General features: G+C 45.0%; 1 protein-coding gene across 4 annotated transcripts in view; it reads right to left on the reverse strand.

The window, feature by feature from the left end:
• Positions 1-15,889, reverse strand: part of LOC147419047 (protein FIP1-like) — a 161,059-nt gene that overhangs the window by 14,532 nt on the left and 130,638 nt on the right. For 3 of the 4 annotated variants that reach the window (XR_015187096.1, XM_086505491.1, XM_086505492.1), the window contains exons 13-15: positions 2,833-2,895; positions 2,592-2,684; positions 2,458-2,520 (exon numbers count right to left, since the gene is read on the reverse strand). Coding sequence is in view for 3 of the 4 variants with exons in the window: in XM_086505491.1 (XP_086361617.1) it covers positions 2,458-2,520; positions 2,592-2,684; positions 2,833-2,895 (219 nt within the window). In the remaining variant the exon portion in view is untranslated. The remainder of the gene's footprint in view (positions 1-2,457; positions 2,521-2,591; positions 2,685-2,832; positions 2,896-15,889) is intronic. The other variant, XM_086505493.1, reaches the window with a different exon arrangement.

A 15,889-nucleotide genomic window follows, 5' to 3' on the forward strand; every position in this document is an offset into this window, starting at 1 on the left:
CTCTTTCTCAAAATTCCTTCTTCTCTTCCAAGGAGGGGAAGCGTAGTATGAGAGCTCTCTCTTTTGAAGATTCTCCCGGGCCATCACTCTTCTTGCCCACTCTCCATGCCTTTGTGTGTGAGCGCTTGTCCACCCCCATCATGGATGTGGGGCTTGTGACGTCGTTTTCCACATTGTTTATGTCCTTGAGTCCGGTTATCCTCACATGTAGAGCCCACATCATCCTCCTTTGTTCCTCTTCGAGGGTCATGTTAATAAGCCTGGGTGTACAAGGAGCTTCCTTACCTTTCCCTTTCTTCGCGACCCCAATCCATTTTTTGGCCTCCTCTACTTTGTTTTGTGTTGTGGAGATGACTGCGGCCCATGACTTCTTCTCCTTATCTTCCTTGATAACCCCTATTTCTTCTCTCATGGTATTCAAATTCTTCCATCATGGATGGCTGAATTGTAATATTAACATCTTCAAAAGGCCAAAATGACCTGTGAGACCAAAAGGTTACATGCGGTGAATCTAATACCAGGTTTGGGTACAAAAAGTACAAAGAACTGAAAAGAAAATAGTGGGTAGGGGTGGGGTGAAAGCTGATAGAATGGAGCTCTCTGACAGTCGAGGCATCATACACGTATACATCAATATCCAAAAGGCTATATAGATTCAATGTCCTCCAAGGTAGGCACTCTATTAGGATGGCTCCTATGTCGCGCCAGTATGGTATTGATCCTCTCTTGCAGTCTGCGTCCATGTCGAGAGGGCCTCCTCATCCGTGGGGGACGGGACCGCCTCAACTCTATCGCCCAATCAAGCAGTATGCCTCTGGTGTTGTTATGCCGTTGGGGCTGCTCGGACTCCTCTGCCTGTGACTGAAAGAAATCTGTAATCTTCCGGTTGCTAGATCTCTCTCATTGTGCCCCTCTTCAAGAGGTCCTCTCCGTGTTTGCGAATCTCCAGTAAGTATAATCCGAGGCATCTCTGATCCTGGTATCTCATGACTCTAGAAAGTGGCCCAAAACCCTCTCTGAATAGACAGTGAAAGCGGCCTCGTATCTCATAGTATACTGGGCAGTGCCATATGTAATGTAGCTCTGTCTTTGGCTCTATCTGGCACACATGACAAATCCTGGACTCAGCGGGTACTCCTCTAAATCTGCCTGTCTCGATCTCTAGCTGATGTGAGGATGTGCGTATCTGACCAATAGCACATCGTATCCCGTGGGATAGATGAGTGTCCATGTATCCTGGTCTGATCACAAAACCATCCTCCGTGAGTTGGAGAAGATGCTCTCTATAGAAAGTCATCTTCGTACCTAGCTCATGTGTAGGTTGTATCCATGTCCTCTCTTCGTATCCAGCTGAATATGAGGAGAGAGAGAGAGAGAGAGAGAGAGAGAGAGAGAGAGAGAGAGAGAGAGAGAGAGAGAGAGAGAGAGAACCTCTCAGAAACCCATTGCTTGTAGGAGCATGTGCCGAGGTGTGCATTGATCTCCTTTGGCTGCGAGAAAAGGACATCTCTGCCTAAACACCTTCGTGACATTCTCATGCACTTTTGGGTGTTCGAGTCAAGAATCTTTTGCTGAAAAGATACCGGTGTTCAGCTGGTAACAAATGTGGGGCATAGGAGGGGGCCTAAGTCATCCACACACTTGCCAATGTCATGTCTTTATGAAGCCTGGTAGCTACAGCTCTCGGTATCAGATTTTCTTCAGACACTCTTTGCACTATCCATGATTCAGGAATTTCATTAGAGGCTTGTTGTTTGGTTTGTAAGGATGGGGCAGCTTAGAGACTATCTTAAGGCTTCTTTGGTCAAAAAGCCTAATATCAGGATTATAGATATCTCTCCAATGGGGAGAGACTATATTACAGACATCGGACAGGCAGATGAGTTTCTTGCATATAGAGCCCTTCAGATTGGAGCAGAGCTTTTTGCTATTTGTACAGGATGGAGACAAGGCATGCATCTACATGCTCTGGGGGAGAGTCTTTAGGTCATAGATAAGGTACTGGGAAAGGCGAAAAGAGCCTTGCTCAGAGAGCTCTTCCCCTAGTTACAAATCTGGCACTTCTGCAAGCCATCATGCACCACGTTTGATTTGAGAAATCACTTTAAGAGGTGCCAGAGTGACTCCATCTAGTCATCTAGCGTGTTCAAACAAATCACAGAGTGCTACTTTAATACCTGGTCTCATACTTCACTGTCACTACAGAGAAGTTAGAACCAACAATCTCAAAGCTCTGATGGGCCCACTGTCTAAAGTAGCATAAGTCAGATTTCTGCAAAGTTCTTCGCATAGATAGTTTCTGGCATGTTTAAATGTGACATGCCCCTTGTCTGCTTTCCCCTACAGGCTGTTTTTGTGTCCAACCATTTCATATGTTGACATTATTTTCTATCAACTACACCAAAGAAAACTCTTTAATTCAAGCCATATTACTCCTATGTAAGAGGAGTGAATTACCTTCGCTGTCCGAGAACTCCACTCACCCAGCATTGAGCGAAGCCTTTCATTTTCTTCCACAAACTGCAAATAATAGATATGTATGAGGGATAAGGAATGCCAGTCATGAACTGGATAAAAGATGCCAATCTCACCCTGTCATTGGTTGCCCGTATATGAATAACATTGGCCTCCCGCTCAGCTATGAGGCCCCTTGCTAAACGAAGTTCAGATTGAAGCTGATCTCTCTGAAATCATTACAGTAAAAAGTACAGTGCCTTGTGTGCTTAATCTTGGCTACGTCAGGAATTTCGTAAAACCTTTTGTGCACAGGCACCTTCTCAGTTACCAAGGACCATTAAAAGTAAAGCTGCTTTCTTCCAGAGGATCACTTACCTCAGCCGTCATTGCTCTCAGCTCCTGTTCCCGAGCTGCAAGTATGTGGACAACATCTACCTGCTAATTCACAATACCAAAAACCCGTAAATTAAAAGTCTTTCTTGCAATTTTCCTGAGCGGAACATTTCAAAAAATGTGTTATCAATTTCTGGTCGCATCAAAAAAGACATTGGGTCCTCCAGTGTATAGAAATTAGTAACGTTTGGATTAGAAAGAACACACACACATAGCAAAAATGAGTACACATACCTATAAGAATCCAGGAAAATCCCAGATTCACCTTTAAACAGAAGTGCATGGTCAACATAGACTTAACTAGATACTACACATCCCATTGTACACTTTCTCCATCATTAGCCCTCATGTCATTGTATCCCTCCCCATAAAATTTGAGATGATTAATTATGGAAAGCTGATGATGATGGAGGTTAGGCTTGCATACCTACTTAGTCTAGGTACCCTCATCTTTTTTTATTTTTATGTTACCCAGACATTGTACTAAAGTCACACATGGATGGAACCTTTTGGTCTCATAGGTCATTTGGAGCATGAAGACTGGATCTGTCGGCAAGCCCTCGAAAAAGGTGTGTGACCCTGAAAATTGCAAAAGCCATGCAATTGTCCCCCACGCCACGAACCCATCATGTGTGCCCACTCTAATCAACAAACAACAAACCGACCTCCACACTGGCTGAGCATATGGAAAAACCCTAAAACAATGCCTCAAAGACTCAAGCTATAGAGTAGATCGCTGACAAGTTGGATCATGACCAATGACTGCAGCCCAAGTGCAAACAGGCAATCTTGCATGTGCGATCATCCCCATGAAATAGCATATCCTGCGGCTGATCCTGAGGGACCAGATGCATGACCAAAACTGTCACTGGAAAGTAGGGTAGATTCGCTGGTCCTGCCATACATCTCACTGTCGTGGATGGTGAGGTGGATGTGTCCACAAGAGGAGTCTCCTCCCAAGAGAGACAGTGTACTCGAAAAAGGAAAGAGGAGTCCCTTCAACCTGCAAAGAAGGCCACTGCCAGTGGCTACTCACCAAGATCCTAGTCAAACTCAACGAGAGGCTTTCCCTACCAGTCCACAATCTCCAAAGTTGTGCCTCCTCGGTAGTGAAAGCGTAGTCAGCACAAGAGTGACTCTCGAAAGAGCCTACCACTCTGACAGGCTACCAATCCGTATCCAGTTGCTGATCAAGTGGCACCTCACCCTAAAACTCCAGCTTGATGTGATGCCCATGATTGCCAGCCAGTCTCTACAATGCTAGACACTAGAGTTCCTTGCTGTGCAACAATCCGTTCTCTTGGGAGGGTCGAAAAACACCGACCAACCCTGACGAGAAGGTAAAATATTTTGTCTTCCAATATAGCCTTGCCGGTCAGCAAGAATAGCTTCATCAATCTCTCTTATACGGGGAGTAACCCCTTTGCGGATCTTGTAGGTAACACCAACGGCCTATGCACTACGAACCAAGGAAGCATCTGACCAATGACGTAAGAACTTGCAGAGCCAGCATCCCATCTAGCCCAGTGAATGTGTCCTCTCACCTACCTGACGCTCCTATAAATCTGTCACATACGCATTCCAAACTAGTGGCTGCCTCACTACCTCCTCTACACAAGAAGGTGGATGGCGAATCAAAGCAAGGTGCAATTCCTTCCAAATCCGCAACAAGCAGGACATAAAAGGTGACAAATGAGCCATATCCAAAGGTGCATCTGTGAAGATAAATCTATAGGTCAAGCGCCAAGCCCCGGAAGTATCCATAGATCCAAAACGAGGAGAGCCACATGACAAAGCATCGTGCAATAGCTGCTTCGGAGGCTTGGACCCAGGAAACAATCCACGTACAATGAGCTAACAAGAAGAGCCACGTGACAAAGCATCGTGCAATAGCTGCTTCAAAGGCTTGGACCCAGGAAACAATCCGCGTACAATGCGCTTGGCAAGCAATGCCTTGCTCTGTATCTCTGAATCAAGAATCCCCAAGCCTCCCTCCTCTCTAGGCAAGATAATTGTGTCCCAATGAACTCGTGGCTGTGTATCAACAGAGACATCTAAGCCACCCCATAAGAAGTTGCGCACTAGGTGTAACAGACTTGGACACTCCAAGTCAAGAATCGACCGCGACAGCACCAAATAACCACTTCAAAACAGTTCACAGTTCACAATTGATTTACATTGGCCGGGCGGAGTTCCGTGCCTAGAGATATTGGCCCCAAAGACTGGCGCCCCTTTCGGTATTTCTTTTTGTATTAATCTGAGTTCAAAGTACGAGAGTGGGAGGGTTCTCACTCTCACACTCTGCGTCCAGATGCTCTGAGGAGTGAGGGCCTTGCCCACTTATTTATAAGTTACAAGGGATGCCAAAAGTAGAGCCCCAAAAGCTACCATCTTTTAAAAAATAAAGCAATTTGTCTCATAAGACTTGCTTGAAATTAAAGCAAAGTTCAAAAGCTGCCCAAAATAATTGCGTAGAACTTCTAGCTGTTTTTCCCAGCGCAAAAAGCGAAAATTCTGCCGTACAGCCCAGCGTGAAACGCGCCGCGTTTTCCGGATTCTGCTATACGGTGCCATGTCATCATGTCTGCAGAAATTCCGCGTTTCACGGACCTGCCCTGCTCCCCACGGACCTTACCTACTCCCCACGGGCCTGCCCTGTTGCCCATATGGCTATGTGTGTTAGGGTTTGCTAGGTCACCATTTTGTGACATACCCCCCTCTTAAAAGCATTGTAATCACCCTCGACTACGCTTGCAAAATAGACAGAGGCCATAAACCGTCTTAGCAGACACTGACTGTTAGTACCTACGCACTAGGAACACACATCTAGCACAAGTACCAATCGACAGTCACATCACAAGATATCACAGGACATCACATGACATTCAACATTCATTCGGATCGTAGACAATGATTTATCGACAATGTAGCTAGCAATCGTATCTAGATCCAGTCGGGAGATGCCCGATTGACTAGCCCCTATTGCAACCATGTCTATTCGAGATCAAGTAGACCAAAATGCTGCAGTCATTTTGTCTATCAGTTCTTGCACTTAAGTCAAGAACAAATCAGTTTCATATTCAAGAATTCCATTTCATAAAGTCATACAGAAAATACTGTCAACTCTTAGTATCCCTGAAGCTCAAAGAGACATCAGTGACTCTAGTATCAAAATCGAGGCATATTTTGACAAAGAAGCGGAGTAACTCCCCTCTTGTGCATCCCACTGCACTAGATCTCCGGCCAAGCTGAATTCTGGGTTCCATTGGAGTAGACTATGCTAAACCAAAAGTTTCGAGGTAAAGTTTCACAATCTGAGGAGTATCTGCTAGGTCCTCCTCCTCCATCCATTTCGCATCCAATGCAGGATAGTTCTTGAACTTAACCAAGAACCACCTTCGGACTTTACCTTTATTCTTCGTATCCTTATGTGCCAAAATCTGTTCAGGAACAAGGATCTCCTCGTTTTCTTCCACTTCGGGTTGCTCATCAGGCTCCCTATCATCAGGCACATCACCTTTAAAAGGTTTCAACAGACTCACATGGAATGCATTGTAAATCCTCCAAGTGTTAGGCAGTTTCAATCGGAAGGAGACATCATTGATCTTTTCAGAGATCTGGAAAGGTCCGTAGTATCGCATACTAAGCTTTGGAAAAAGCCTCTCCTTTCCCTTCTTCTTTCTCAGGCGTGCCTTCTCAAAACGTAAGAGCACCCAATCATCCTCCTTCAATTTCAAATCGCGACGATGGCCATCCACTACCTTCTTCTGTCGTTCTTAAGATTTCTGCAAAGCTTCGCGGACCTTGGCAAAAGCCGTGTCTAAGTCGCGCGTATACTCATCAGCTTCAAAAATCTTATCTTTCGTGCTTAGGAAGGGTGGAACCTTCGCAGCACCTTCAACAATCTCAAATGGCACCTTCCCCGTCGAAGAGCGTATCGTGTTATTGTAGGCAAATTCCACCAAAGGTAGATACTTTTCCCATTGAGTCTTCTAATCCGAGATATAAGACTTCAATAAATCTAAAACCACTGAATTGACAATCTCAGATTGCCCGTCAGCCTGTGGGTGGAACGATGACGAGAACTGCAACCGCGTGCCAATGTTCTCCCAAATTGCCTCCCAAAACAAACTCGTCAGTTTGGGGTCCCTATCGGAGACAATCGTCTCAGGCATGCCATGTAATCTGAAGATCTGGGCCACAAAAAGTCTCGCTAAGTGATCCGGCTTGACTGTTTTCTTCACTGGAATAAAATGAGCCTGCTTGCTAAATCTGTCAATAACAGTCCAGATACCATCGTGACCACTCCGTCTTCTCGGAAGATCAAAAATGAAATCCATTGCAATACTTTCCCAAGGGCGGGTGGGTATGGGCAAAGGCTGTAACAATCCCTGTGCTTTATGCCCGTCAAACTTGACCTTCTGGCATATCAAGCAACTGCGCACAAACTCGTCCACATCCTTCTTGAGTCTCGGCCAAAAGAAGTATCTCTATACTCCTTTCATGGTGGTAGCGATGCCGCGGTGACCCGTAAAAGATGGACAGTGGCATTCAGTCATAACCTTTTCCCTCAAAGGCCGTGTAACACACAACATGGTTTTTCTCATCAAGTAGCCATCCCCAATGGAATATCCCGCTACTGTCTCCCCATCCCGTATCCGTGTGAAAACGTTTGCAAAATCTGTATCTGTGGCATACTGGTCGACCATATCCTCGAAGCTCCTATGATGTATCACGGAAATAGCCAGAACCAACGGCTTCCGAGACAAAGCATCTGCCACCACATTCTTCTGTCCCTGTACATGGACAATCTGGAAGTGAAACTGTGACAAGATGTTCGCCCACCGGATCTGCTTTTCCGATAGCTGCTTCTGTGACAAGAAGTAGCGCAAACTCTAATGGTCTGTGAAGACAGTGAAATCCGCTCCGAGTAGGTAATGCCGCCACTGAGTAAGAGCATGGATAACCACCAAAAGCTCTTTCTCATAAATCTGTGCTCTCAATTCCGGCCATGAGAACAATCGGCTCTCGTAAGCAATGACGTGGCCTTCTTGCATTAAGACCGCATCCAGACTACGACCACAAGCATCACAATATACTTCAAAAGACTTCTACAAGTCCGACAGAGTCAAAACTGGTCCCGGAGTCAATTTCTCTTTCAATGTTTGAAAGGCAGTCACCTCTGTGGGTCCCCACGAGAAAGGGACTCCTTTCTGTGTCAAGATATGCAAAGGGGAAGCAACCTCTGCAAACTTTCTAATGGACCGCCTGTAGTACGAACACAGTCCCAAGAAGCTTCCAACTTCATGGACATTCTTCAAATCGGGCCAATCACGGATAGTCTCTATCTTGGCCGGATCCATTTGCACTCCTGTTGCTGACACAATGTGTCCCAAAAAGTGTATCTCTGGTAGAAAAATTTACTTTTCTTTGCATTAATCACTAACTTGTGATCTCGTAATGCCTGAGAGACTTGAAGCAGATGATCTCTATGTTCTGCCTCATTCTTGGAGAAAACAATGATATTGTCAAAGAAAGTGCCAACAAATAGCTTGTACTCTCGAAAAATCCTGTTCATCATCCGGTTGAATGTCGCAGAAGCATTGGTTAAGCCAAAAGGCATCACCAAAAACTCAAATAACCCAAAAGTCGTCCAAAAAGCTGTCTTGTAGATGTCTTTCGGCACGATTCTGATCTGATGATATCCACTCTTCAAATCAATCATGCTAAAGCACGAGGATCCCTGTAATTTGTCGAGTATATCATCGGCTCACACGGTAAGGTGGCCGGTTTGATGGTGTGTTTTCAGGTATCAGATCAATGGTATGATGAGGACGAGCAGGTGGTAACTCGCCTGGTAGGCCCTCTGAGAAGCAATCGGCGTGAGAGTGGAGAAAATCTTGGCGTTCTTTATCAAGTTTAGACGTATTTGTCCTATCCTCATCACTCAACTCTTTCATAAAGAACGAGTAAACAAACAGACTTGATTTCATTAATTTAGAAATGGCGGAAGCCGATACAATAGGGATAGACTCGCCCTTCGGTTTAATGTCAAGTACAATGGTTTTGCCCTTCTCTGTAGTCAATGTTGCTTTCCTCGCCCGATAGTCGACCACTGCGTTGTTCTTGTGGTACCAGGGAATTCCCAAGAGAACATCACAACCTTCCAAAGGCATTATGTAAAAGTCCTCATGCCCCAAATACCCTTGACAATGCAACCGAAGTTTGCCAATGACAGGAGTGATGGCTACGTCCTTGCCAGGTGCCGCTAGAACAGCCTCCGCAAGTGGTCCCATCCGATCGGGAGTGATCTCGAGCCGCGCCGCCAATTCCGGTGAAATGAAGTTGGCCTTGGCTCCTCCATCAAAGAAGATCAGGGCCTCTTGGTCTTTCCCTTTGCCCCAAGCTCGGCAAAGTTCTGTACTCTCGTCCATGGTGTTGGGATCAGTACCCACAAAATCTGGAACCAGTCCTGTTTTCATCTTGCCTTTTCTTCCACGTTCCTCAGCTGCTCTCGAACTCTCAGGCCTTTCGTCGTCCTTGTCGTTCTGTTCTTTTTGTGCCTTTTTAGGGCACTTCGCGGAGATATGTCCAGTTTCCCCGCATCCAAAGCACTTCCCCTCCCTGATGAAGCGAGCTCTTACCTGAGGAGTAAGCTTGGGTCGTGCATCTTTCTTTTGTCGGTTGCTCTTTCTCTTTCTACTTTCACTTGCTGAAGTCTGTTCGGCTCGTTGTGTCATGACCTCATCGGTGGGGTAGGTCAGACTGCCAATGAATGGCAAAACCCCGTTTCGCATGACTCATCAACTCCTGAATAGAAGCTGACTTCTGTTCCAAGCAGTGATCTCGGATCTCCGTAGGGAGACCCAACGTAAACCGCTCAATCTGTTCTCTGAATGAGATTTTCTTGAATGAAGAGGAGGGTAGAAAAGAGCTCCAGAATCTCTCACAATAAGCGTCCACCGTATCTTTCTTGGTCATCCAAAGATGGTTCCAAGCAGCTCGTATATCGCGTTCATACTTTTGAGTCAGCCAAGAAGAAATAAAAAGCTTCTTAAATTTCAGCCATTTAACTGGCGTAGTCTTGTTTAAAAGAAGCGTGGACCACCAGGTTCGAGCATTCCCCTTAAAGTAAGAGGCAGCTCTCTGAATCTTAGAGTGCTCTGAGTAGCGTCCTCTCGCGAAAGCGATGTCAAACTTGTGTACAAAAGACAAAGCCTTCGAAGCATCCCTATATCCAGAAAACGTGTCAAATTTAATTGACTGTCCACCTGCCTTAAACTCTCAGACTTTCTTGCTTTTATCTTCCAAAAAGTCATATTGGTTGGCTTTATAAGAATTCTTCTTCTTTGCATAAAAGAAGTCGTCGTTAGAGTTTGAACTGTCTGTAGACGAGTCCTTTGTAGAACTGTCACTCAATGGGCGAGATTTAGACTTCTTTGCCTTTTTCTTGCCCTTTCCGAAGTGTTGTTTCTTGCTTCGGTTTTTGCCTTTACGGTCTTCTTCGCTCGAGTCAGAAGAGCTAGAAGAACTGTCAATAGAAGAAGAAGAAGAAGTAGAAGAGCTGGTCAAATCGAGCACGCTTCTTCTGTTTCCAAACGTCGACTAACGACCCAAATAACCTGGGAAGTCAGTACCTTTTTTTTGCGTTTTGCCATGCTTTTAAGCTTTGTTCTGCGTGTCAAAAAGCTGAGCAATCCGTGCACCAACCACCTCCTCTAATTCCTTTTCAAAATATTTCTTGTGAGCAGAAGATTTCTTGAGAGCGGGTTTCGGGGGTGGTTCTATGGTTTTCTGTCACTGCTCGTGCACTTCCTGAAAAGAAGTCTTGCTCATATATTTTGCAAATTTTGAGTCCTTCACAAAATTGAGCATCATCTTTGTTGCATCGCCGATCAATTGACGACGCTCCATCTCTCGTCACTCCGCCTGAGTAGGCTGAGGCGGGCCATACTCCTTGCCGGAATCTTCATTGTGTACTCCTTGCCGGAATCTTCATTGTGATCCCTTCCCGCATCTCCGGATGTAGAGGGAGTCGACTGATCCTTGCGTGAAGCCATAGGTGCCGCGGAAAAAAAATTGGAATCGGATTCAAGTAGAAGAGAAATCGGTCGTGCTCTGATACCATTGTAATGGACTTGGACACTCCAAGTCAAGAATCGACCACGACAGTACCAAATAACCACTTCAAAACAGTTCACAGTTCACAATTGATTTACACTGGCCAGGGGGAGTTCCGTGCCTAGAGATATTGGCCCCAAAGACTGGCACCCCTTTCGGTATTTCTTTTTGTATTAATCTGAGTTCAAAGTACAAGAGTGGTTGGGTCTCACTCTCAGAATCTGCGTCCAGATGCTCTATAGAGTGGGAGCCCAAACCACTTATTTATTTGTTTACAAGGGATGCCGAAAGCAGAGCTCCAAAAGCTGCCATCTTTTTAAAAATAAAGCAATTTGTCTCATAAGCCTTGCTTGAAAATTAAAGCAAAGTTCAAAAGCTGCCCAAAATAATTGCGTAGAACTTCCAGCTGCTTTTCCCAGTGCAAAAAGCGGAAATTCTGCCGTACAATCCAACAAGAAACGCGCCACGTTTTTCGGATTCTGCCGTACGGTGCCACGTCATCATGTTTGCGGGAATTCCGCGTTTCATGGGCCTGCCCTGCTGCCCATATGGCTATGTGTGTTAGAGTTTGCCACGTCACCATTTGTGACACTAGGCACTTCAACCGTGCCATAATGCCAGAGTGAAGAGTCATGCAGATTGTGGTGAGCCAAGTTGTCGCAAGAACCCGATTCACCACAAGGTCTTTGCCATTCAAAGAAAAATGCAAGGAAGACCAATGGCAAAGTTTGGAGAAATGTAAAATTGGTTCAAATTGCTGCTCAACCGATGCATCAATGCCAACATGAAATCCCAAATATTTGCAAGTATGTCCTCTCGATAGCCAAGTGAAATTATCTTGCAAACCGAACTGACAGTCCTCATTAACACCTACAAGAAAACCAAAAGACTTGCGCTAGCTGATGAGTGCACCATCGGCCAAGCGAAAGGTATCAAGAGCATCCCGTAGATTGCTTAAAGTGTGTGTCATAGCATACAAAGAGCATAGTGTCATTTGCATACGCATGAGCCAACAAGTCTAGCAAGCCATCCAAAGGCATAGCTAAACCTCTCAACTGTGGTGTCTTGCAACGCAAGAAGAGTGACATGGCCTCAATAAAAAACAGAAAGTTGCCAAGGGACATCCCTGCCAAACTAAACGAGACGAGGAAAACTCCATCCAATGTGGCGTCTAATTGTGACAGCACTAGAAGCACTACGATATAATGCAGCTACACCCCTACTCCATTGCAAGGGGCACCCATCCTCTGGATAGTGCCCTTCAAGAAACCCCAATTACTCTATCATAAACCTTTTTGAAATCAAGAAGCATGATAGCTATCGATTGTCGTGACTGGCGAGCCCATTCAACTTCCTCATAGAATGTGAAGATGTCCAAAATTCATAGATCCTGCACAAAACATGTCTGAGAAGCATGAATGAGGTCAGGCATCAAAGGTCTCAAATGCATACTAATCATGCGAGCGAAGATCTTATACACGGAAGACATGAGAGTGATCCGCCTCCATTGTCGGAGGCGCGATGCATCTCTGTCTTTCAATAAGAGAAATGAGTTCCGAACACATAGTGGCAGGCATATCTCCTATAAAAATTGTCCAGTCAACTCATCCTCTCCTGGACAAGGAAGTACTATTGAGGCCAACGACTACATCGCACATCTCTTGCAAAGTGAAAGGGGAGAGTAAAGTGTGACACATAACCTCCATAACCATAGGCTAAACATGAGACCAAACCTCCTCTTTGGCATGCACAATATCATCAATTAGCTGATTTGCAGTAAACAAATGCTTCAAATAATCTGAAGCTATGTCAAGGACCTCATCAGGATCTGAATGCAACCTGTTTGCAGACTCTCAATAGGCCCTAATAGAACTCCCCTTGGGACCCTCCATGAAATGTGCAAAGAAATCCTTATTCATCCTATTGGCGTTGGATATCCATGTCGAAACTGAAGCATGATAGGTCAATTCCAATTTCTCAGTTAGAATGTGACTAAGAGTCTTTCTGTGTCAGCCTCCCACTCACCCAAAAACTCATCTCTTGGAAACTCCTCAAGCTGACGGCGGGTGCATCCTTATCGATCTTGTCACACTCGTTCTTTGCGGAACAGAGCTTGTCGCCTTTTTGCAGTTGTCTCTTGACAAGCCTGAGAAATGCAGCAATGCATATAGCCAAAAGGCTCATAGGATATGCAGAACTAGTGTGTGACCAAACATCCTTAATTGTTTGAGAGAAAGGACATCCTATAACACCAAGTCAGGGATGGACGATCCTCATCTAGGCATAGAAGTAGTCTCAAATCTCAAATGCAAAGCAACTAGGGCATGCTCAGAGAGCATGTAGCAGGCCAAATCATTAATTGTCCCACCATGAGATGATGCCCAGGTGCCAATGTAAAATCTATCGAACCACTAATAACCAACCAACCTGCCTCCTGAAACCCCACGAAAACTATAGTGACTGGAGGGCAGATCAAGGAAGGGATATGCAAGGCATCTGTATCTAAAACTGCAGAAAGGAATATGTCCCAAACATCTCTCTCCCGTAGCAAACAAATGGCAGAGAAGATGGTTATACTGCACATCACTCCTCAGAGGTCTCTACATTGTTGAAATCACCCACAATAATCCACGAATCACCCCCAACAATCCATGAATCTACTGTAGAATCTACTGCCCAAAACTCAGCTCTCTTTTGAGCTGAAGTGGGGACATAGATACACATCAACACCTAATAAAGAGCCATCAATCTCTAGAGTAATCCACATCCCTGTACTGTGTATGAATGTACCATGGTCACATCCACAATGTCGCCAACAAGATTCCACAAAAATGCATAAACCAAAATCCATGACTGGATTCTTTGTCCATGTCTCTCTGCAAGCAAAAGACAGGGAGAAGGAGAGCATGGGACTCTGCCTGCTACCTCAAAGAGAGCGCGTCCCAAATGTACAACCAGACTAGTAATGGACCTGTGCTATCGCCATTGTGCTCGGCTCGAGAGAATTGCAAATGTTGGGCTGAAGTTTTACGCTGGAGCTTTTGGGATTGCTTTTAATTTACATTAAGCAAGAGAGAGAGAAAAAGAGTCCTCTTGCTTTATTCTTCAACTGCTTTTAACTTGAAGCTTTTGATTTGACCAGCTTTTGGGGCTCTGCTTTTGGCATCCCTTGTACTCTTTAAATAAGCAAACAGGGCCTCATAACTCAGGGTATTTGGACGCAGAGTCTAAGTGTGAGCGCCTGCCCGCACTCTTGTACTTTGAACACAGATTAATACATAAAGAAATACTAAAAGGGGTGCCAGTCTTTGGGGCCAATATCTCTAGGCACGGAACTCTGCCGGGCCAGTGTCGAATCAATTGTGAACTGTGGACTATTTTGAAGTATTTATTTGTGCTATCGTGGTAGATTCTCAACTTGGAGTGTCCAAGTCTGTTATGGTGGTATCAGAGAACGGCCAATTTCTCTTCCACGGGAAATCTGATCCCTATTTTTTTTCTGCGGCACTTATGGCTTCAGGCAAAGATTAATCGACTCCCTCTACATCCAGAGAGGCGGGAAGGGATCACAACGAAGATTCAACGAGGAGTATGGCCCGCCTCGGCCTACTCAAGCGGAGCGTCAAGAGATGGAGCGTCCACAATTGATCGGCGATGCAACAAAGATGATGCTTAATTTTGCCAAGGACCCGAAATTGGCAAAATATATGAGCAAGACTTCTTTCCAAGAGTTACACACGCAGTGGAAGAAGACCACAAAACCACACCGAAAACCCGCTCTGAAGAAACCTCCTACTCTCAAGAAGTATACAGAGAAAGAATTAGAAGAGGTGGTTGATGCACGAATTGCTCAGCTTTTTGATGCGCAGAACAAAGCTAAAAAGCACGACAAAAAGGAGAAGAAAGGCGCTGACTTCCCGGGTTATTTGGGTCGTCAGTCTACTTTTGAAAAGGCAAGAAAGCAGAAGAAGCATGTTCGATTTGAAGGAGTACCCAATTCTTCTTCTTCTTCTTCTTCTTCTTCTTCTGACAATTCTTCTAGCTCATCTGACTCTAGCGAAGAAGACAGAAAAGGCAAAAAGTAAAGCAAGAAGCAACGTATCGGAAAGGGCAAGAAAAAGGCAAAGAAGTCTAAATCTCGCCCCGTGATTGACAGTTCTATTGAGGACTCGTCTACAGACGGTTCAAACTCTAACGACAACAACTTTTATGCAAAGAATAAGAATTTTTACAAAGCCAACAAGTATGACTTTTTGGAAGACAAAAGCAAGAAAGTCTGAGAGTTTAAGGAAGGTGGACAGTCAATTAAATTTGACACGTTTTCTGGTTATAGAGATGCTTCGAAGGCTTTGTCTTTTGTATAGCAGTTTGACATAGCTTTCTCAGGAGGGCCTTACTCAATTCACTCTAAGATTCAGAGAGCTACCTCTTACTTTAAGGGGAATGCTCAAACTTGGTGGTCCACGCTTCTATTAAACAAAACTGCGCCCGTTTTATGGCTGAAATTCAAGAGGCTTTTTATTTCTTCTTGGCTGACTTGAGAGTATGAACGCGATATACGAACTCCTTGGAACCATCTTCGGATGACCAACAAGGATACAGTGGACGCTTATTGCGAGAGATTCTAGAGCTCTTTTCTACCCGCCTCTTCATTGAAGAAGATCTCGTTCAAGGGACAGATTGAGCGGTTTACCTTGGGTCTTCCTACAAAGATCCGAGATCACTGCTTGGAACAGAGGTCAGCTTCCATTCAAGAGTTGATGAGTCATGCAAAACGGGGTTTTGCCATTCACTCGGGCAGTTTGACCTACCCTACCGATGAGATCATGACACAAAGAGCCGAACAGACTTCGACAAATGAAAGCAGAAAGAGAAAGAGTAACCCAGAAAAGAAGGATGCACGACCCAAGCTCACTCC

The sequence above is a fragment of the Adiantum capillus-veneris genome, chromosome 29 (assembly GCF_014529385.1).
Source record: "Adiantum capillus-veneris isolate H3 chromosome 29, ASM1452938v2, whole genome shotgun sequence".
Taxonomy (NCBI): Eukaryota; Viridiplantae; Streptophyta; class Polypodiopsida; order Polypodiales; family Pteridaceae; genus Adiantum; species Adiantum capillus-veneris.